Consider the following 24401-nt stretch of genomic DNA (forward strand, 5'->3'; position numbering starts at 1 on the left):
CTTTTTTGGACTTTTTTGTAATATGATTAATTATCCCTTTATGTATCCTTTTTGTAAATTCAACTTTTTGTCTGTAGGGTTTTTTTGGGGGTGCTATTGATTTTTTAAGTAAAACACGTCTAATATAAAGTAAATACCTTACAAATGTGTAAATAGTAAATACTTGAAGGAATGTGAAACTGAATAAGTTGTATGTGATGGAGCTTGACTGGAGTTTGAATGAGAAACTAGATTCTGTAGAGAACATTGATATGTATTATTTTATTTTTAAGAGTAATAAAACATGTACAGATTAGTCTCTTATAGATCTGTCTCTTAGGAACTTCTTTATAAAGCTGTGTAGCAAAGCTCTGTGTATGTGTGTGTGTGTGTGTGTGCGTGAGACATATTGGTATATATACAGGGACTACATATAAGAATTATGCCCTTAAAGGTGACTTGCCTTCATTATTTTCTAGGGATGTCCATGCAGTTTGTCTGTGGGATGATAAAGGCCCAGCAAAAATCCATCAGGCTTTGAAAGAAGATATACTTGATTTTATTAAACAAGCACAGGCAGTGAGTCTTTGCAAGTTAATTTTAAAAGCCTTTTTATGACATGGTTGCTTTTTGCAATTAATATTTTGCTTTCAGTGAAGACTGATTTGTGGAATGTAATATATCTTGTTTTTTAGATTAGTTGAAAATTCAATGGGTCTTTAAAATTTTATGCCTAAAATATTTTTCCTTATATATTTATTCCTGCTTTGCTAATTTAGTGTTAAACTGTGTGCCCCGACAAGATTATCATTTTGGTGCTATATCCAGTAGCTACAGGTATGTTGATTATGGCCCCTCTTATAAGACTTCCACCTATAGATAACAGAATTTTTTTTTCTGTGCCAGAGACCTTAACCCATTGGGAAATCCTTAAGTTGCCTTCTATTCTTGCTGCTGAGTCTAAAGTTCAAGTGTTGTAGCACAGTAAAGCATACTTGTAATTAAAACTTCTAACAGATGGTCAACTTTCAGTTACTCAGGAGCTTACCCATTTAGCTCAATTGAGCAAATATTTATGGTACTGACTATATCTGTCTAGTGTTTTTGTTCTTCCTTACTGTTGCTTACGTTTTATCCATTTCATTCTTCATCAGTCCTCTAGAAGGTAACAGAGGAAAGCAATGAGTTGAAACCCAAATCAGTCAAAAATCAGTTGCTTGCTAGAAGCTCTTGTGAATTGGTAGAAGGAGATTGAAGCTAATGACTGAAATTTCTTTTTGGATTATCAGGGGTTTTAAGTTATCCTTGCTTTCTCTTTTCTTTATTAATCAAGAGACTGCTGAATTTTAGCTTTTTTTCTGATACGGATGCTGTTAATTCCAAAGAAATAAAAAAGAGGTAAAGGAAAATATTCTTGCACTGTATCCAAGGTTATCAGATTCTAATGATTTATTAAAAAAAAAGTCTGAATGTGAAGAAATTAATGAATCCTAAATTTTTTCCTGTCATGTGGGCCAAAATACTGCTCTGGGAACAGAGTGTATTAATAACTGACCTATGTAAAAACGTACATTTTTATACTTCTCAAAACTATTACTTTTAGCTTTTTTTTTTAGTAATTACTATTACTATTGGCTTTCTGAAAATGAAAAATGAAGCAAAATGTTGATATCTCAATATTGTATCAGTTATACCACTTAAACACTTTTTATACTGATTTGGAAGATCCACAAGATTTTGCTTTCTATATTATGAAGTTTGGAAGCCATAGAAAACTGGAATTTCTGATCTTTTAATGAAATTTTAAATGTCACTTATTTACCAGTGCCAGTAATAGTTCAAACAAACCAGTAAGAGTTTTGAACTTATGAATTAGCTCCTTAGCAGTTTTATATCTATGCATATCAGTGTTTTTGTTTATAGACATAGTTATTATTCTGGATTAAGATAATTTTTCCTTTGCAATTAAGAGACTTAAAGTATCAAAGGTGAGCATTGATAAGTCTTGTATTATATATTGTATGGCAGCTAATATCTTGGTTAGGAATGATAACATTGTATATAGATTTTCTTTAGAATATTAAATGTTTTATTGTTAACACAGTTTAATCAAAAGTTTTGTTTCTGTTTACATTGTTTCTAAGTGCAATTTGAAATTTTATAGAAAAGCATTCATGGGTTTTTTTTGTTTGTTTTTTAATTTTAAATTTGTAGCTTCTGATGAAGTTGAATTATGCATCTAAAAATAAAGCAGTTCATTTGTTAATGCATAAAAATAAATTGAAAATATCATTTGCTGTATTTTTAACATTTGATAAATATCTATGCTGAACACTATATGTAAAATCCAGATAATGAAATAATTATAGTCTCTGTCTAACACACAGTCAAGAGTTGAGAGTTCATTTTGATATTCTCCAATGTGTGGGGTGTGTTGTGTCCCATAGGGTCAAATCTAATGTATTTGACTCAGAATTTAAATACTAGAAAGAGACATATACATAGATACAACCTTTGAAAGAGGGTACTTTTTTAAACCTTTAGTATGGTTACTTAGATTAACGCCAATTTAATTGAAAATACCAAAATAACCTTGTATTTTAAAGTCATTTTGTTCTCTTAGTGTTAGCTCTATGTGTTCTTTTTAGCTGGGATTTTTTTTTCTGTTTGTTTCAGAGAGTACTGAGCCATCAGGATGATACAGCACTGCTAAAAGCATACATTGTAGAGTGGAGAAAATTCTTTACTCAGTGTGATATCTTACCTAAACCATTCTGTCAGCTAGAGATTACATTAATGGGCAAACAGGGCAGCAACAAAAAATCGAATGTGGAAGACAGTATTGTTAGAAAGGTAGGTAAAGTTGCCTCACTGCCCTGTCATATGATAGCTTTCGACCAACTTCATCCCCTTCAAATTCATGTTCCTTCCTCAATCCTTGCTGATTCTTATCTAATAACAAAGTGTTTTCCCTTATTAACTCCAGGTCTTGCTTTAGCTTCAACATTTTTTTCTTGTTATCAAGAAAACTTTGACCAATTCATACGATTTTAATTCATTTCCTTCAGACATCACTACCTATTTCTCACCTGCATTTCCCTTTTCTCTTTTTTCCTTTCTTTCTGCAGGCATTATTATTCCATTTTATTATTTCATTGCTTCTGTTTTATTTTTATGTTGCTTTCTGTAATCTGACCACTTTCCCTCCTTCATATACTCCTTTTTCCATTGCATTTATTTCTCTTCTGTGTTTAGTCATGCTTCACTTGTTTTCACCCTTCAGCTTTCATTGACCTGACATTACTTTTATGAGTCTTCTCACTATTTATAGATTCAGCTTCTACTGTATTTTGCACTTAAAGGTGTTAAGTCATTTCATGTGTGTGTGTTTTATCTCCTTAACTAAATTTTAAATTCTTTTTTGTGCAAGGGATCTGTGCAAACAAATAATTTTTTATTTGTACACAATGCTTACACCTTATGGTGAAAAGAAAGAGAGTATAAGGCTGGGAATGAAGAGACTTGGTCTGTATTCCTTGTTTTATGATTTTATATGTGGCATTACCCAAGTCATATTAACATCTCTGGGTCTGTTTCTTCATCTGTCAAATATGATGATATCCTGACTTACTGGGTAAAATGAGACAATAAATTTGTTGGCACATTGAAAAGTTAGTACAGTAGAATTGTAAGATATCATTTGTCCTTATTATAGTTATAACTATTGAATGAATTTGCTCTCCCTCTCTTTTCATCTTCTTCCTTTACATCTAGATTTGTTGAACATGTCATTTAAACCTACTGCTGTAAAGGACTAGGATTCTTAAGTTGTGACTGATATTTTAAGAAACTTAAAGAGCTAAATACCTCCTTAAGGTATTCAGATGTAAAATGTTGATTTTTGAGGCATAATTGGCAAACTGTTAGTGAGAATCAACATTTAATATAAAGAATTTGCTTAAATATTTTAAATTCTGTAGTAACCATTAGTAACATATTCCTAATACTTATTTAGATAATTTTGATCTACAGAAATCCATATTAAATCCTGAAAGCATTAGAAAATAAGAAATATTTTAAGGATTTCTTTGTACTAAAACATTCTATTAAATTACTTGATTGTGGGATTTTTGTTCTTTTTCCACTGAATTATATCTGTCTTCCTCACAGGAGTTTTGTGTTTTTTTTAAAGGAAAGTGGTATTCTTGTATGTTTTGAGGTGCTTATAAACATGGTATTATTTTTTAAAAAGATAATAAAATGTGTATTTTGAGCAGTTGACCAACAAGATTAGGTAAGATTTTGGAAAACCATCACTTTCTGATTTGAAACATAAAATTTGATATTTTAGCTTTCAAATGGATGAAGGCCGAAAAATTGGTAAATAGATATTTGATTTTTAATTTTTGTAGTCTTCACTCTTATTCTTTGTGTTTGCTGTAATTCTTTCTAAATTTATACTTAACTGGATATTGTTTTCTTTTTTATATAGCTCATGCTTGATACATGGAATGAGTCAATTTTTTCAAATATAAAGAACAGACTCCAGGACAGTGCAATGAAGTTAGTCCATGCAGAGAGATTAGGCGAAGCTTTCGATTCTCAACTGGTGATTGGAGTGAGAGAATCCTATGGTATGTTTTTAATTCTATGATATTAGTTACCTTTTCTTTTTGGAAACTGATGTTATTTTGTGGGGCAGAACTTATTTATCATTAAGCAACGTTGGTGTTATATCAGAGGTTCTCAATGTGGATTCTGTTAACTATAGATAAATATATATTGTGTTTGATAACTATATTTCAATATAATTTGTTTCCTTTATAATTCTATGTATTTTTAAAATTCATTTTAAAAATGTTATTCTGAGAAGAGGCCTATAGGTATTATGAGACTGTCAAAAGGGTCCATGACACACAAAATAGTTAAGAACTTCTGTCCTGGATAAATGAATGAAAAAGCATTTGTTATATGCTATGTGCTGGATACTGGAGAGACAAATATTTACAGCCCCTGCTCTCAAGGTGCTCACATTCAAATGGTGGAAACAAAATACATAGGAGATTTCAGCTCCAGGTCGGATGAAAATGACTTGGTATATCAGTAAAGGAGATGTTACAGTATCTTCTTTAATGTTTTTTCCACAGGTAAAATCATACCTATTCTTGATGAACAGTTTGATAGGGCCAAAGACTTTGCCAGCCAGAACTTTCTTTTCTGACTCTTCAGTGGCAGTGGTTGCTGAAAAGCCAGGCACTGCAGCACCTTCAGAAAGTTTCTAGGTCACATTGGCACAGAGGGTGCTTATGATGTCTTTGGGGACTCACTGAAAGAAGAACTAGTGGTCTGGTGGTTGCCGAAACTCCCAGCTTCTCTGGCCTATTGGCAGCAGATGATAATTGGTTGATGGTGGTGATAGTGGTGAAGAAGGTGGTTTCACCATGCTTTTAGAAAAAGAGCTTGCCATTTGTTTACTCTATTTGATATCTTCTCTTTGGTATTTAAGTTGTAAATTTCTGAATTTCTTAATAGATGTGCCAAGTAAATCAGTTTAAATAAGGACAGTCATCTAACAAGTAACTTTTGCATTTATGTTTAAGTTTGGGAAACGTGCTAATTCCTTTTATATTTCTAAAATTCAGAACCAACAGCCACCCCTAATTTTCTTATCTCTGACAATCTCTTAGACAACTAAGTTTGAGACTTTGACTCCTTGACTCCCATCTTTGCATCTTCCCTCTTCCTTGGTCCTCACATCCAATTAATTATCATACTCTTTTGGTACCCACTTTCTAGTTCTACTGTTACAATCCTAGTTCAGGCTTCTTTTCTTTCATTCCTAGACTATTGGAATAGCTTCCTTGCCCAATTTCTTTGTTTGTGTTCCCTCTCCTGTATAAACGTATCATTTATACTGATGACATATAACAGTGCTTTTTTTTGTGTGTTGCTCTCTATTCAAATCTTTTCAGTAATTCCACACTGTCAAGTTCAGCTTTTATAAACTAGTATTCAAGGCTTTATACAGTATGGCTTGAGTGTAACATAGGGGAAAAATTCCTGGCTGTGGAGTCAGATGTCCACAGTTTAAATCCTGCCTCTGACATTTACTATTTTTGTGTCCTTGGTTAAAACATAATCTTTCTGGGCCTTAGTTCCCTCATGTGTAAAAAGAAAGTGTTGGACCAGGTGGCCTCCAATGTCCCTTCCATCTTTATATATATAATTCTAAATTCTATATTTCTACCTATATGTGAAGTAGAAACCTTACCCTCAACTTCCCATAAGGACTCTGTCCTTCCTATGCATAACCTGTTCTTTTGCACTTCAGAGTTTCTGCTTATATTTTGCCAACTATTTCTTCCCACTGCCCCAGAATATTTTCCCCCTTTCCTGAATTATCCAGTGTCTTCAGGGTCCAGTTCCATAGCCACCTATTACATATGATTTTCCTCAAACACCATAACTGGAAATGGTCTCTTCTCTCCTTCAAACTACTACAATGCTTTATTGTCTGTAGCACAAACCTGCTGCTTATTTGCCATCTTATATTATCTTTTTATGCATTTGTGTCTCTTCCTCCCAACTAAATTATGTGCTCCATATAGACACAGAATTTGTATTGTTCTTGGCACCGTGTGTCTAGAGTCTGTGTGTGTGTAGCACTTAAAATCTAGTGGCGTTAGTTTTCTTTTAAAGTCTATGTTTTTTAATTGTTTAATCAGATATTTGTATCTGGATTGTATCGTAACTGGAGTGAAATTTTTTTCTGGGTTTTTTTTTCCTTCAGTTAATCTCTGTTCAAATCCTGAGGATAAGCTTCAAATTTACCGAGACAATTTTGAAAAGGCATACTTGGATTCGACAGAAAGATTTTATAGAACACAGGCCCCTTCTTATTTACAACAAAATGGTGTACAGAACTATATGAAATATGTAAGTCAGAACTTACCACTTAAGATAATTATTCCTATGCTATTACTCTTCTTAAAATGATTGTCATTTTGCTTTTGGACAGGCAGATGCTAAATTAAAAGAAGAAGAAAAAAGAGCACTTCGGTATTTAGAAACAAGGCGAGAATGTAACTCTGTAGAAGCAGTAAGTATTTTTTGCAAATGAATATGCTATAGAATTGGTTGATTGTACTACATTAAGTAGGTTCGGTTAATCAGTTATTTTGTATTGTGTTAGTCTTTAAAGCGATATTTATGTCCCCCCAACTAGTTGCTTCACTATATTAAAATTTATCATTTAATCCAGATTCTAGTGACTATTACCTGTCAACACCCAGGATATTGTCCTTCTTTCTTCAGTAAGTTTAGTCCTAGCTTCACAGTTTTTTCTCCCCATCCAAACTCCTGCTCTCATACCATTGTATTTCAGCATAGACATTGATGTTCCATCCATTACCCTAACTCAGTGCCTTAATTTACTCAGTTCGCATGACCTACTTCTGCCTTCCATTTCAGTTACACATAGGGGTGGTCATACCCTTGATCTTGTTCTTTCCCTCAAGTGTTCCACGTCTATGTTCATAAATTCTAAAATTCATATATCTGATCATAATATTTTATTGTTATATTTTTCTCTCTGCCTTAAAACCCTTGACTCTATCTTTTTCCCTCACTGTGACCTCCAATCCTTCCAACTCTAGTTTTTTCCCAGGCTGTTATCCTTGTTTTGCTACATTCTCCTCCACTCCTTTATCCCTTAGTAAACCAGTTCAGCTTGACACTGTCTTCTGCAATCTAATGCCTTTCAGTTTTGTTTTCACCAATTATGTCTTGCCAGATCCTAACCTTAGATTATTTTCATCACCCTCCTCCTTCACTCCTATTTGCTGAATGGAGCTGTAGAAAAATCATGAAACTGTGTTCACTAGGCCCTCGCTACAGTCATTTTACACCTCCCTAATAGATTCTGTATCCCACTTAGCACAGCAGCTATTCTAAACCTTTTCATCCATCTTCAAGCCTTGTACGGCATCCTCTCCATATCTTCTCACTTCCTACTGCATTGAAAAAAAATGAAGCCATTCAACAAGGACTTTCTCTTCCCTCTTTATCTCATATCACTCAGATATCTTCACCCACTCTCTCCTCCACCCTGTCTCATATGAAGAAGTAGCCCTTGTCATCAGAACAATCACCCAGCAAATTGTCTCCTTTCTCATCTTCCTTCTTACTCTAGTTTTCATTCTATCTTTTGGCTGTTTCCCTGCTTCCTACAAACATGCCCATATCTTCCTCATCCTTAAAAATCCTTCACCTGACACAACTGATATCTCTCTTCCCCTTTATGGTTAGATTCCTTGAGTAAGTAGTCTACACTAAGTACCAACATTTCCCCTCGTCTCACTTACATATAGACTCTGCTTTCTGGACTCTAACCTTATCATTCAACTGAAACTCTCCTGCCTTCTCCAAAGTTACCAGTGATTTCTTAATTGCCTCATTTTTCTGTCTTCATTCTCATCATTCTTGATCTCTGAATAGCCTTAAACATTATCAATTACTCCCTTCTTCTGGATGCTCTCTCCTCTTTAGTTTTTAATGACACTGCCTCTGTCCTGACTCTTATACTACTTGTATGATTGTTTCTTCTCAGCCTTCTTTGTAACCAGGTCATGTCCACTAACTATGGGTATCTGCCAAGTTTCTGTCCTGGTTCCCCTCCATTTTCCCTGTATACTTGTCTCACTTGGTGATAACTTCAGCTCTGATAGACTTGATTATCATCTCTATGCAAATGATTCCCAGATCTGTATATCAGGCACTAATCTCTGTTGAGCTATAGTCAGATGTCTTCAATTGTCTCTTATATACATCTTTTTTTAAAAAATTAATTTGTTTTGATTTATCAACAGTCACTTCCGTGTGCTTTTGAGTTTAAAATTTTTCTCCGCTTCCCTCCCCACCATGGCACACAATCTGATATAGGCTATACATTTACATTCCTATTAAACATTTTCACTTTAATGATGTTGTAAGTAAGAATTAGAAACAATAGGAGGAACCACCAGAAAGAGGAAACAAAACTCAACAGAAGAAGAAAAAAAAGCAAATAGTGTGCTTCAATCTGCAAACTCCATAGTTCTTTCTTTGGATGTGGATAGCATTTTCCATGATGAGGCCTTTGAAGATGTCTTAGATCTTTGTATTGCTGAGAAGGGATAAGTCTATCAATATTAGTCATAGCACAGCGTGGCTGTTACTGTGTACAATGTTCTCCTAGTTCTGCTCACTTCACTCAGCATCAGACCATACAAGTCTTTCCAGGTTTTTCTGAAGTCTGCCTGCTCATCGTTTCTTATAGCACAATAATATTCCATTACATTCATATACCACAACTTGTTCAGCCATTCCCCCATTGATGGGCATCCTCTCAGTTTCCATTCTTTGCCACCACAAAAAGAGCTGCTATAAATATTTTTGTACATGTGGGTCCTTTTCCCATTTGTGTGATCTCTTTGGAATATAGCCCTAGAAGTGCTATTGCTGGGTCAAAGGGTATGTATATTTTTATAGCCCTTTGGGCATAGTTCCAAATTGCTCTCCAGAATGGTTGGATTATTTCACAACTCCACCAACAATGCATTAGTGTTCCAATTTTCCCACATTTTCTCCAGCATTTATCATTTTCTTGTTTTGTCATCTTGGCCAATCTGATAGGTGTGATGTGGTACCTCAGAGTTGTTTTGATTTGCATTTCTCTAATCAATAGTGATTTAGAGTATTTTTTCATATGACTCTAGATGGCTTTAATTTCTTCATCTGGGAACTGCCTGTTCATATCCTTTGGCCATTTTCTTATGTACAGCTTGAATAGGTTGTCCCATAGGCATCTCAAACTCAAAATATAACTTACAATATATTCCTCCAAATCTTCCCTTCTTCCTGACTTTTGTATTACTGTCAAGAGTACTGTCATCCTCCTAATCACTAAGGCACACGATTTCAGTGTCACTCTTAATTCCATACTTTCACTTCACATATGCAGTCTATCATCAAATCTTATAGTTTGTACTTTCATAACATCTCTCATATATATCCCCTTCTCACCTCTGATACTGCCATCAGTTTAGTTCAGGAACTTATTACCTCACATCTAGACTATTGCAACAGCCTGCTGGTTGGTTTTTCTGTGTCAAGTCTCACCACAATCTACCCTCCACTCAGTTGCCAAAGTAATTTTACTAAAGTGCAGGTCTAGCTGTCTCACCCTGCACCCCTTGCCCCCCAACTTGTTAAACTCCAGTGGCTCCCTATTAACCTCCAGAATTGAATATGAAATGCTTTATTTGACATTTAAAACCCTTCACAGTCTTTCCAGGCTTCTTACATTGATTCCCCTACAATATGAAATCATATCATAGGTTCCTCTAAACTTCTTGCTATTCCTTGCACATGACACTCCATCCTCAATTCCATACCTCTGGAGTGGCTGTTTCCCGTTTCTGGAGTGGTGCCTTCTCACTCCTGCCTCTGGTTTCCTTCAAGACCAAGTTCAAATCCTACCTTCTACAGGAAGCCTTTCCTCTGAGATTACCTTCTGTTTATGCTGTATGTATCTTATTGGTACAGAGTTGTTTGTGTGTTGTCTTCCCCGTTAGGCAGTGAATTCCTCGAGGGCAGGGATTAGATTTTTGTCTTTCTTTTTTCTGCAGTGGTTATCACTGTGCTTAGAATATAATAAGTGCTCCTTGATTGACTGAAGAAATTATTTTCATTCACTTCACATTTAATTTCTGATCTTAAGAGAATTTCTGAAGCTATCACAGAAAAGATAAAATTGTATTTTAAAAATATAAAAGGCCATCTTTTATAATGTAATTACAAGTAGTTCATAATTGTGATTTAAAAAAAAACTTTTTTACAAAAGTTAGGAAGTCAGTTCATTTTGAAATCAGATCCAGCCTTTATTAAAATTGAATTATTCTGTCTCATAATTCAAGACATGAACTCCTGTGATTTTTTGTTTGTGCTTTCATTTGATTTGGATTTTGAATAACTTCAAAATGGTCAGGTTAATGGAGAGAAACTTTGTGTTTGCTTTCTATTATGGGTCAGATTGATTCACATCCTTGTTCTCGCAAGAAAATTGATCAGTATAGGAAGCTAAGTGTTAGGGTATGAAGACGTCATTGCTATTTCTACATAATAGAACAAATCAAGTGGAGAATCAAGGCAACTAACTAAGCCACAAACCCTGCTTTTAAACAAGAATTTGGTATATGATTTTGTTTTAAGTAAACCTGAGCTAGTAGCACTGGTTATGGATATCAGTTAACTTTGCCATAACTGCCCAACTATTTGTCAGCCTGATTTGTATTTAAAATAACCAATATGTCAAGCTATCAAATAAAATTTCTTCTTGGTTTAGGATATTTTTAGACTATCTGTCTATACACACGTGTGGTAAAAAGTAATGATAATACGATAATGGCTAAACTACTTATAATCAAAATCATTTTATTTGGTGTTCATCTGTTTCGTATTATGGTAACTCCCATTTAAGAAAATAATAATTATTATTATTCAAAGGTGAGGACCATGCCAGATTATCACTTGCTTTCAGCTCTGGAGAACCAACTTAAGGCTGCTTGAGCTTAACACTTCCATAGATTTGAGAGAGCTCCCATAGTCTTCTTGAACATAGAAGGTAGTTTTCCCTATTTCAGTTCTTTCAACCTTTGGAGTTCTCAGATCTAGCCTTAATTTCATATTTAAAATGTTAACACACCTCAATAATTTTTTTCTATTTAAACAATTTTAACTGTGTATGGGTTGGATTTTTTCTTCTAGTTTCAGTTGTTTTTCTTGTTCTTGTATAAATTGTTTTCCTCATTCTGCATCAATTTATACATCTTCCCAGTTTTCTTTGAAACAGTTAATTACATTATTTTAATTCTTCCTTTCTAAACCTTAATTTTCTTTTTTTAATCCTCTCCTCATGCATGATAGGCCAAATTTTGATTCTTTCCCCTATTCCAATTAGTTTTTTCTACTCCATTTACTCTTTCTCCTTATCCTTTTTGAACATCAATACCTCTTTACTTTACTGAAAAGGATAGCCTAATATTTGGTTAAAGATCAAAAGGAGAAGTTTTATACTATTTTTAGGGCTTGCCAATTTATATCCATAGTTGTTTGTTATAGGAAGTCTAATTTTTCTCTTTTTTAAATTAAAGGTTAGTAACATTGTATGTGACCACATCCACAGTGTAAGCAGTAGTGTTATCCATTTTAACTCAGCAAATATTTATTACTCATGTTGTTGTTATTGAGTCATTCAGTTGTGTCCAACTCTTTGAGATCTTGGGGACCATAGCATGTAAGGCCTATCTGTCTTCCACTGTCTCCCTAATTCTGTCCAAGCTTATGTTTGTTGCCTCAGTGAAACTACCTATATATCTGTCCACTTTTCCCTTTGCCTTCAGTGTTTCTCAGCATCAAAGTCTTTTCAGATGAGTCCCATCTTCTCATTACGTAGCCAGCGTTTTTAAGCTTCAGCTTCAGTATTTGTCTTTCTAAAGAATAGTCAGAGTTAATTTCTTTAAATATTGATTAATTTGATCTCTTTACTGTCCAAGAAACTCTCAAAAGTCTTCTCCAGCACCTACTATATGTAAATGAAAAATGTCAAAAAGGACTTCTACTTCTTTGGAGATCTTCAAGCAGAACTTGGATGAATACTCATCTGATATGATAAAATGGGTTGGTGTTTTGGTTTGTTTTTTTTTTTTTTGACTATGGATTAGACTGTATGACCACTGAGGGTCCTTTCTGGCTATCAGATTTTATACTTCTATGACATAATCCTTGCCTTCAAGGAGCTTATAATCTATTGGTTTTGGCTTTTGTTTGTTTATTTGTTTTTACCTTTTGGTGAGGCATTTGGATTCAAGTGACTCGCCCAGGGTCACACAGATAGTAAGTGTCATGTGTCTGAGGCCAGGTTTGAACTCAGGTCCTCCTGACTCCAATGCCAGAGTCACCTCTCTACCCCAAGCTTACAGTCTATTAAGGATATAAGACAAGTACAAAAATAATTATGGTAGAATGAGATAAGTGTATAGGAAAGGTCAAATAGAGAGGAGAGGCATGAAAAATTCAACAAAAGAGTAGATTACTTTTGATTGGAGGGATCAGGAAAGCCTCAAGGAAAAGATAGTATTGAGCTGTGCTTCAATGGATTTTAGCAGAAATGTGGAGGGAGTTCATTCCAGGTAAAAGAGATGAATTGCCCAAGTGCATAGAGATAGACAAGAGAACAGGGTAAAATCAAGGGACAGCTATAATCCATTTTGGCTAGACTATACTGTACATAAAAGAGAGTAGTATGAAAATGTCTACAAAGCTAAGTTAGAGCTATATCCTAGAAGTCCTATAATAAAAAGTTAATATTGTATCACATAGATGGTGGGAAGCCAGTGAAAGGTTTTTGTGAGCAGGAAATGATGCGATCATATTTTTTACATTAGGAAGATTACTCAGATTTCCCAACAGATTTTTCTTTGAGTAGAGTCCATGACTGTAGGCCTCTTATAACATAGGCAGAAAGCCATAATTCCTGTTAGGAACATAGGTGAATTCAAGAGAGTTGTCCAGTTCAAAATTAATTCTCTAGATATAACTCTTGGTAGAACTTGGCATGCTTATAAAGATGCCCAAAGTAAAGGTGAAGATCTGATGATGTACATGCCCATTCCTGTGATAAAAATATAAGTTCCTTGAGGACAAGGGAAAGTTTTGTTTTTTGTCTTTGTATCACCAGCCTGGCATATAGTAGGTGCATAATAAATACTTGTTTTTATTAAACAGGGATATTGTGTTGTCTAATGTATATGGTATATCTAAGATACTGCTGCACAGTCTTGTGTCTACCACATTACCCTCTATAAATGGGGATGTAGGAAATGCCAGTGGTTAACTATTGGTTTTTGTGTAGTGTTAAGTAATATTAAGGCAATGAGTCAGTTTTACCCAGTGGTTCTAACTTTCACAAGTATAGAATTAGAAAGTGTTCTGAGATCCTTGATTAGAGATCGCTTGAGGCAGATAATTCAGAAATAGTTGTCTTCTGTTCTTTTCTAGTCTCAATAAAGGTAGCGTATCAATCGTCAAACCCTATAGCATAAAACAGTGGTTTTCAAGAATTGAAAACTCCCAATATGAACTGAATTTGTAGAATTGGGTTCCCTGCAAATTCAGTTCAATCATAAGCTTGAGGCATATACTTTAGAAATAGATGTCATCTGTTCTTTTCCAGTCTTGATAAAGATAACATATCAGTCATCAAACCCCATAGCATGAAACAGTAGGTTTCAAGAATTGAAAACTCTCGATATGAACTTAATTGTATTAGAATTGGGTTGCCTATAAATTCAGTTCAATCGTATATGTTTTCTTTTCTTTTTTCTCTTCTTTTCTTTTGTTGGTTTCTTTTTTCAGTTCCTTCTGTTTTTTATGCCAAATATTTTCTGATATCTGTTGCTACCCACCCTTGTCACAATAAGAAACAATTAATCAAAACTCAGCAAACCGAGCAACTGCATCTCACTATATTCTGTACCCATGGTATCCCACCTCTGTTCTAAGAGAAGGGAGGTATGTTTCCCCATCTATCCTTTGAAACCAGTATTGTTCAGCTAACTTTTCGTGTGTGTGCTGATCTGTTAGTTATGCTTTATTTGCTCTGCTTTCATTCATACAAGTATTCCTCTGTTTCTTTGAATTCTTCATATTGCTTGGTGTTTTTTTTGTTTGTTTTGTTTTGTTTTGTTTTTTAACCTGACCTGTGATTTCATTGGAATATTAAGCTGCTGGTGAGGAACTTTCTTTACCAATGCAAATTGACACCTTTTTGGCAATTTATATTCTTAAGAGAATTTCCTGGGGCCACTCTTTAAGAAGTACTGATACACTTACCACAGAAAAAAATAAAACTATTTGAAGAAGATGATGAAGATGAGAAATGTGAAAATAAGATCCTTTCAGTGAAGAAAAAGTCTGTTAGTGCTGTAGCAAAAAATGCATAGAAATCAAGCCAGTTGAAAAGATTCAAAGCATCTGTACCAGAATCAGAAGTCAGAAATACTTGAAAAAGACTCTCAAGAAATCCAAAGGGCACCCTTTTCTAGAGGATATTAAAGTAGAAAAACAGGCAAACTTTGAAAAGGGTAGTTTCCTCTAAAAGTGGAAAGCAGTTTCATCACCCATGTGAAGAACTGCTTCTGAATGTCTGATCAAGAGTCTATTCAAGATCTTAGACTCTGCAAAAAGTATCAAATAAGTTTGAACAGTTTGGTAAAGTTTTCCATCTTGTTTCTATAGCAGTTAATATCTGGCTATCCTTTTTATAATGCAGTGAGAACTTACCCAGCTGTGTCTGGTAAATGCTGTCCAGATTACTTTGCCGAGAATGTGTTACCCAAAATGCCTGTTTAGTTTTCCAGAGTGGAATTCTACCCTTTGTTTCTTTTAAATATGTATGAAATGTTATGATAGAAATAGCAATAATGGTGGTCAGATAAAAGGAAATGGTGGAGAGACACAGTATACATATTAAATAAACTCAGTACTTCAGTAAGGAAAAAAAGTGGTCACTGAGTATGTTGGGGAGCTAAAAAGTTGCAGAATTTGAAGCTAGGTCTTCCTAACTGAAGCCAACTCTGTCTTCTGTGTCATGCTTCTGCTTTGAGGTTTCTTTTGATACGATAAAAGTCCAGTGCAACATACTCCAGCCATCATTGTTCAGCTATTTACCAGTTGATGGGCACTCACTTTCTAGTTTTTTACTACCACAAAAAGTGCTATAAGGAATATTTTAATATATGAATCATAAAATAATAATGCTGGACAGACCTTCAGAGATTATGTCCTGAAAAACTTGACCCAAGCCAACATGAACTTCTTCAAATTAGTTCCTTTTTATCTCCAAATTTACTTCTCCAAATCTCAGTTTCTCCATATCTTTGCCAGTCCTTTTCTCTTCCTTGTCTAAGAAGATGATATCACTTTTTCTGTACTGGTTTCTTTTCCTTTGCCTAAAAATATATTTTGGAATCTCTGTCTTACAGTAGGTATTCCTAGACTCTGCCTCATAATTGCATTACTGTCCTACCTTTCTCCTTCGTTCAGTCTCCAAACTCCTTGAAAGAGGACTTAGGGTATTATAAGCTGTCTTTACCAGAAGTGATTAGTTTCATTCCTTATTCCTTTTTATTCTAGCTTTTGCCCTCGCTCTTTGATCACACAGATTTCTTGAAGGTTCTCTGTAACAACCTAATCACCTTATAGAGTGATCTTTTCTGAAACTTTTTTTCTGAAACTTTTGAAAAATCTTTATAGCATTTTATACTGATCATCCTTTCCTTACTGGTGTTCCCTGCTTCTTGAACTTATATGACATTAGATTTTCTTGGTGCTTTCACATTGGTCAGCGTTTAGGTAATGCAGTGCATGAAGCATTATATTTGTAGTCAAGAAAACCTAAGTTTAAATTCTGCCTTAGACATTTTCTAGCTGTGATCCTGAGCAAGCCATTTAACCTCTATTTGCCTCACTTGTTTCATTTATATAATAAGGATAATAGCACCTATGTTCTAAGGTTTTTGTGAAGATCAAATGAAATGGTATTTTTAAGTGCTTTGAAAATCTTAAAGCGCTATATAAATGCCAACTATTAGCTATTATTATTTCACTTGTTGCTTCCATCTCTTAAATGTAGATGTTGCCTAGGGTTTTGTCATTGGTCCTATTTTCTCTTACCACCATTTTCGTTAGCCATGTTATCTGCTTTCATGACCTCTGTATGAATGATTTCCAGGTAGATATAGCTGTCCCTGACCTTTTTCTCAAGTAAGTTCCAGTTGTAGATTTTGTAAAATAGCAACAAAACAAAAACTTTACACTTAGTGTGTACAAAACTGAATTCATCTTTGAAAGAACTCTGATCAACACAATGACCAACTGTGATCCCGGGTATCAGTGATAAAGAATGTTACACACCACCTGACAGAAAGATAAAAAACAATATACAGAATAAGACATGGATTTTAGGACATATTCAGTGTGGCAATTTGTTTTGCTTGTTTATGCCTACTTAGTTTTTTCCTTTTATCATTTGGAGTTGGAAGAAGAAAAAAAAAATGCTTGTTAATTGGGAACAAACCTGCATTCATCTTCCACACATCAATTCCAACTTTAGATGTCTCAGTTTTAATTAATAGCACCATCATTTCCTCCATTCTCTCAGAACTGAAACATTGGAATTCCTTCCTTATCTTAATCCCCATGTCCATTTAGTAGGCAGTTCTCTCCATTTTACTCCCACAGTGCTTCTCATCTCTTTGCTCCTTTCTGTCATTACTGCCACCAACTTAAGAGTCTTAGATGACTAGAAATAGTATAAGCTTCTTAAAGATGAAATAAGAAACTTAATTTGAATTTCTAAGGTGAACTTCATGACCAAACCAATTTGCATCATGAAGCACCTCATGAATCCATTCTGTGTTAGGCTCTGGCAATATAAAAATAAAATGAAAAAGTTCCTGCCTTCACTGATGGCATGCATCATGTAAACATATAGGTATATACACACTAATTTAAAGAGAAGAAAAATACAAGAATTGGAATCAGATAAGGCTTTCCTTAACAAGTCGCACACGAACTGTACCTTGAATGAAACTATGGATTCTAAGAGGTGGAGGTCAGAAGGGAGTATATTATAGGAATGGGCAAAGGGCATGGGAAATGGGGGGAAAATGTATATGGGAGACAGAAAGAAAATTAGGTTGACAGGAATGTAGAGTATATGAAAGGGAGTAATATACAGTAAGCCTGGAGCCAAATTGTGAAAGACTTTAATGCCAAACATGGTAGTTTATATCAATCCACTCTGGGGACAGTAGAGAGCCACTGAAAGTTCTTCAGCAGGGAAGTGTTATATTTAGACCTTTGCTTTAGGAAGGTTATTTCAATAACTGCTTTTGAGAAGTCATGTATAGTTGGTCTCTAAAGTTCTTTCTGATTCCATCCTTCTATAATAATGTGATTCATCTTAATTCAGACCCTTGTTCTTTACCGATACTGTATATCCTCTTCCCCTCAAATACCCTTTACTATCAAATTAAGCCTTCCAGGATACAGCTCAGTGAAGAAAGTAGAACTAAGAGTGTGATATAAAATGACAACAGTAATGTAAAAGATAAAGCAAAAAATTAATCAAACTATGAATTGTAATGAACAGTCTTTATCCTCAAGAACTGATAAGTTCAGTTCTTTGGTCAGTAAAAACTGACCAAAATCCTTGAACCATCTACATCTTAGCCATTTTCAGTAGGAGTAGATAGAGTAATTGTCTCATCCTGTGGTTGAAGGCTCTCATTGCTTGGGTTCCTAATAAGAAATTTTACTTCCTTAAAAAGGTCCTTTATTCGTTCTGTGTTTTAAAGGGTTGCTAATCAGTCATCAAAAATTTTTAGACATTTATTATATACCAAGCACTGTGCTAGGTGCTGGGGATGCAAAGACAAAATTGAAACGGTCCTTGCCTGTGACATCCTTAAATTCTTCTGGGGGAAGCAACATGAACATAAAATATATACGGTAAAATTTGTGGGAAGTAAATGTTTCATTCTTTTTATTCAAGCAGTAGACACTGTTCTATATTACTGTAAGTATAATGTCACAGAACGAGTTTTCTATATTAAGTCTTTAGAGGGACATTGGCATCATATATGACTTACGGGAGAACTAACATTTCTTACTCTTACATCAAGTGATAGTCTATGAAGATAGTCTGATTGTATAAGAGATTGTTCAGTTGCTGTCGACCAGTACTCCTCAATTGCAGTTTGTGAAGTTATACTTAGATTTTGTTTTTTTGCTCTCCCTTAGTAAGATTATCTTAATGGGTGAATTAGAGACTGCTTTAGAAAAGTGGGGTGACACTAGCCATGGAAAGAAACTTTCTCGTATTACATGAATTTCCATAGGTTTTTAGTGTAGAAAGTCTCAATAACTGTTCATAGGGAAGAAATATTTTTTATAAAAGTAATGAAGATCATATTTGATAACTACTAAGAAAAGACCCAGATTTAATAGACAGTAGTAGGTAGAATGTTAGGGCCAACTTTTTTTCATATTGCAGTTCAGTTAGTAGTTATAACTTGTAGCCCAATTCTAATTAGATATTAAAATTTCTAGTATTATCTGATATTCTGGAGTAATCTGACTTCTCACACCTGCACATTACTTTTGCAAGAACAAGGATGAACCCAAAGAATTTTTAAAGTTGGCAGAGAACTTAAAAGATGACTTAGTCTTAACTGTCTTAATTGACATAGTATAAGGAGACATGGGTAGGTTACCATTTATGTCAGTGGAGAACAGTCACATATATATCCATTTGAGTAAGTTGAAGAAACTATAAAAGGTATAACTTTCCTATTGTCATACCTTTAGGTCATTTGGCTCTTTCTGATGGTCTTTACATTACAGTTCCTTAAACATTATTTTTTTCTTGGAAACAAACACCTAACAGCATGTGTTAAGATTCTGCCACAAAAGTTAGTCAACTGTGAATAGCCTTTGATCCAGCTATCCCACTGCTAGGCCTCAAAGAAAGAGGAAAAGGCCTATATGTTAAAAAGTCTTTATAGCCACTCTTTTTGTTGTGGCAAAGAATTGGAAGCTAAAGGGGTATCCATCAATTAGGAAAGGTTTGATTAAATGATGATATATTAATGAATTGGAATACTATTGTGCTATAAGAAATCACAAAAGGGACAGTTTCACAGAAATCTGTGAAGATGTGTATGAACTGATATGAATAAAATTAATAGAACCAGGAGAACAATGCATACAGTAACAAAAACTTTATAAGAATAAACTAATTTGAAAGACATGAGAACTGATGTTTAAACTTGCTACCTACCCTCCTGCTAACAGAGAGATGATTTACTCAGAGCACAGCTTTAGGATATGACCAGTATAGGAATTCATTTTGCTTGACTGTACATATTCTAAAGGTATTGGTTTATTTTAAATGGCGGGGGGAGAAGAAAATTGATATTCAGTTTTTTTAAAAAATGTAAATAAAATTAAAAGATTTTTTCACTGGGTACTGTTGAGGATACAAATAATGGTCCCTGTGTTCAGGTAACTTAGGTTTAGTTGGGGGGATTATACATACACATAAAAAGGTGAATAATCGCAAAGAACAGTAAATGTCAAATATCAAATTAGTAGTACGGGGTATTAATGCTGTTAGTTCAGAAGAATAAAAAAGACATTTCACACTGGAGGAACTTACATAGACACAAGAATTTTTCCAGTTTGAGTTTTAAAGCATGAATAGGATTTGTAGGGTAGAGATGTTGGGAGAGAGTATTCAAGACTTGGGAATTAGTGTGAACAAAGTTTTTTTCCCCTGAAGATTCTTAATATTCAGTTTTATCTTTTTAGATAATTAATTTATTTTTAGTTTTCAACATTCACGTCCATAAGATTTTGAGTTTTTAATTTTCTCCCCCTCCCCAAGACAGTGTACAATTTGATATAGGCTCTACTTATACATTCATATTAAGCATGTTTTCCCATTAGTCATGATGTAAAGAACAATTAGAACTAATGGGAGGGAACCACGAAAAAGAAGAAACAAAACAACAAAAGAAAAGGAGAGAAAATAGTATGCTTCCATCTGCATTCAAACTCCTGAGTTCTTTCTCTGGATGTGAATAGCATTTTCATCATGAGTCTTTTGGAGTTGTCTTAGATCCTTGCATTGCTGAGAAGAGCTAAGTCTGTCAAAGTCAGTCATCACGCAATGTGGCTGTTACTGTGTACAGTGTTCTCCTGTTTCTGCTTATTTCATTCTATATCAGTTCATATAAATCTCTCCAGGTTTTTCTGAAGTCCTTCCCTGGTCATCATTTCTTATAGCACAATGGTATTCTATTACATTCATATACCACAACTTGTTCAACCATTCCCCAATTAATGGACATCTCCTCAATTTACAATTCTTTGCCACTACAAAAAGAGCTACTATAAATATTTTTATACATGTGGGTCCTTTTCCAGTTTTTATGATCTCTTTGGGATATAGACCTAGAAGTGGTGTTGCTGGGTTCAAAGGGTATGCACAGTTTTATAGCTCTTTGGGCATAGTTCCAAATTGTTCTCCACCAACAGTGCCTTAGTATTCCAGTTTTCCCATATCTTCTCCAACATTTATCATTTTCCTGTTTTGTCACGTTAGCCAATTTGATAGGTGTGATGATGTGGTACCTCAGAGTCATTTTGATTTGCATTTCTCTAATCAGTAGTGATTTAGAGTATTTTTTAATATGACTTTGGATAGTTTTAATTTCTTCCTCTGAAAACTGCCTTGGACAAAGGTATTAATGGAATAAAGCACAAAGCCTGTTTTGAGAATAGTGTGTATAGACTGGTTGGGTCAGAATAAATGGTTTGCATATAAGAATTATTAAAGATAAAGCTTCGGCAAGGAGGTTGGGACAACACTGTGGAAAATCTTGAGATGGAATTTTGAGGCGTTTGGATTCAATCTTATGGGCAGTGGAATGCCTTTGAAGATTTCTGAGTACGTGGCAGACAGTAGCATGGCATTTTACAAAAGTCAGTCTGGCAGCATTGTATGAAATGAATTGGAGGTGATTTTAGTAGTTTGAGGTGAAAAGATAGTGGTCTGACTCAGGGTGGTGATAGTGGAACTTAAATACATGTTTAGTTTATTAATAGTTCAGTCCCTGATGTGGCTGTATGAAGAAGTATAAATGACTATTGAGAAGAGCAAGTAAAGCATACCAATTGTGTACAGGGAAAAAACACGTTAGAGCTGACAGTTTTAAAACCAAGTGCAGATCAGTTCTCCATATATTTCACAAAGTGGAAGTATGAAAAGAATAGAAAAAAAATCATGAAGAATATTAGTACCAAAAAAGGAACTGAGAATATAAAGAGGGAATAGTCCTTAAAGCAATTGTAATGGTGAGTTTGTTAAAGTTGTAGAAAAGAATTCCTCATTATTGAATAAGTAGAAATTACCAGAGGCAAAGTAGATTATGATACAAAATGAATTGTTAAATAACAAAATGCTTTGCATCCAGAATTTTTAAAAATATATATGGGGAGGGCTGGGAGAGAGAAAACTTTTGCCATACTTAAATGACATCCATAATCTATAAAGAATTCACACAAGTGTGTGAGAATGATCTGTGCCCCAGTAATAAGTGATCAAAGGATATGAATTGGTAATTTTTGAAATAAGAAACACAGATTATCAATAATTGCCTTTAAAATCATTCATGTTCTCTCATAATTAAAGTAAAACATCCCCTCCCTCAACACACAAGTACAACCTCTCCCAAAATTCTAAAGGACTTATCTCACTGAAGTGGTCTTAAGCCTGATCCTTGAGGGGCAAAAGAACATACTTAGAAGTGATAAATCAGTATTAAAAATATATTTTAGAGATCCTTTGTTACAGGTAAGTAACTTCTGTTTTGAGCACTTGTTTTAGCTTCTAAATTGAAACTTATGAGCTAAAAATCTTGAAATGAGTCAACTTAATTTCTAATATTTCAGCTCATGGAATGCTGTGTAAATGCCCTGGTGACTTCTTTTAAAGAGACAATTTTGGCAGAGTGCCAAGGCATGATAAAACGAAATGAAACTGAAAGTAAGTAAAATAAATAGTAAGTAACTGTGGTGTCAAATATGAACAATTGTTAAGTAAAATATTTTATAGCTCTTAATTATATCACTCTTAGTATTTAGGTAAAGTACATGTTAATGTGTTCTGTGCTTGAAGATTACAACAGTAAAATATCTTATACATTAAATTTTTCACCAACTTTTTTTTCTGTTTGAAATATTGTTAAATTGATGGTAGCCTCTTAATTACTATTTGGAATATTTGATAATATTCTTTAAAGTTAATAGTCCATTTTAAAAGGCTGTTTTGCATTAAATATGGCCACTGCAGTTTAAAAAAAGAAAGATTTTTCATGCATAGCTTACAGGATTCATCTTGTTGCTTTTTAATCAGACCTTATATATTTTAATAGTACATTTTTTATTAATAGTTGAAGATCATTTCTGCAGAAAATGACACAAAAATATAAATACATAGTCACAGCTGGTGTGACATGGTTTCAAGAGCTTTAAATTATGCCTTGAATTTGTAAATTTTTACTTTATAACTTTATGGGCTTAGATAGTTATTCATTGATTTTACTGTCATTGAACATATTTGAGTATTATAAAAGATCTTTTTTAAAAATAACAATGTGGATATTCTCTATACAAATATAAATTACCACCTTTCTAAACCTTGGTGGACAGTTTCTGTGTCCTAAAAGATTTGAAATTATAAAACAAATTGTGAGAGGTGGAGGCTAGTGTTATATTTTTTCAGGATGGCAAAAGGGACTGAATCCAGTGTAGATTGACACATTCTCTTCAACTCTTGGTCTTAAAGAGGAAACTACAGCATTGAGAAGTTAAATGATTTGCCCCAGGTCACAAAATGTGTCAGAAGTGGGGCTTGAACCCGAGTCTTCTGGCTTCAAGGTCAGCTTTCTGTCCTAGTAGGCCATGCCTACTTTCCTGAGCTATGATGTTATTACCATATTATCTGATTTTCCAAAAATATTCCCAGTAAGGTCCTGTTTTTAAAAATATGGTTTTCATTATTAAAAGAAATAGTTTATATTATTTTCAAGAATACTGATATTGTATAAAATAGCATCAACCCAGACCTTATCATTTGCTGTCATCAAGGGATGTTTGAAGTTTAGTAGCTTAATGTCATGCATTGGAATACCACTAGAAGCTAATAGAGATGGGTCAAGCTGAACAGTACTCAAGCACCATGCAACATCCAAAGAGGAGTAGTGAAATTTATTAGTCTGTGTCAAAAGGACTGTACTATAAAGTTACATATAATCACAAGGTACTTCCAAAGTATGAACCCTGAGGAAAGGATCATAGGATGACCCTCTCTTTTTCTTTTCTTTTTTTTTTAAATGTTTGACACTTTTTGGTTGGAGAGGGGATATTAAAAAGCTTTGCATTTCTTCTGTTATGTAGAATAATTTATATATTATATATTGTATGTTATGTGTTATGCTTTAACTGTTATACTTGAAAGAAATTGAGATTACATGATTTTACTTTTAATTACTGGCTATACCTTTACATTTATTCAGTTTACTAACCTTAAACATAAATTTGAATAATTTTTAGTTCCAAGAAAGAGATTAGGTTATTCAGATGTTATTTTATTATGTGGTCACTTTTGAGTTACAGATATTTTTATAATTGTTGGGAATAAATTGGGCAATTAAATTAGAATAGGTCCTAAACTCATTCTTTATGAGCAAAATTTC

The 24401-nt window shown here is 34.0% G+C and overlaps 1 protein-coding gene across 1 annotated transcript in view; it reads left to right on the forward strand.

The window, feature by feature from the left end:
- CUL5 (cullin 5) overlaps nt 1-24401 on the forward strand; it is an 85848-nt gene that overhangs the window by 38951 nt on the left and 22496 nt on the right. The window contains exons 3-8 of the mRNA XM_020996110.2: nt 459-558; nt 2656-2832; nt 4472-4613; nt 6770-6915; nt 6998-7078; nt 22597-22690. Coding sequence (XP_020851769.1) covers nt 459-558; nt 2656-2832; nt 4472-4613; nt 6770-6915; nt 6998-7078; nt 22597-22690 — 740 coding nt within the window. The remainder of the gene's footprint in view (nt 1-458; nt 559-2655; nt 2833-4471; nt 4614-6769; nt 6916-6997; nt 7079-22596; nt 22691-24401) is intronic.

Source organism: Phascolarctos cinereus, unplaced genomic scaffold (genome assembly GCF_003287225.1).
Source record: "Phascolarctos cinereus isolate Bilbo 61053 unplaced genomic scaffold, phaCin_HiC Scaffold_726;HRSCAF=1367, whole genome shotgun sequence".
Taxonomy (NCBI): domain Eukaryota; kingdom Metazoa; phylum Chordata; class Mammalia; order Diprotodontia; family Phascolarctidae; genus Phascolarctos; species Phascolarctos cinereus.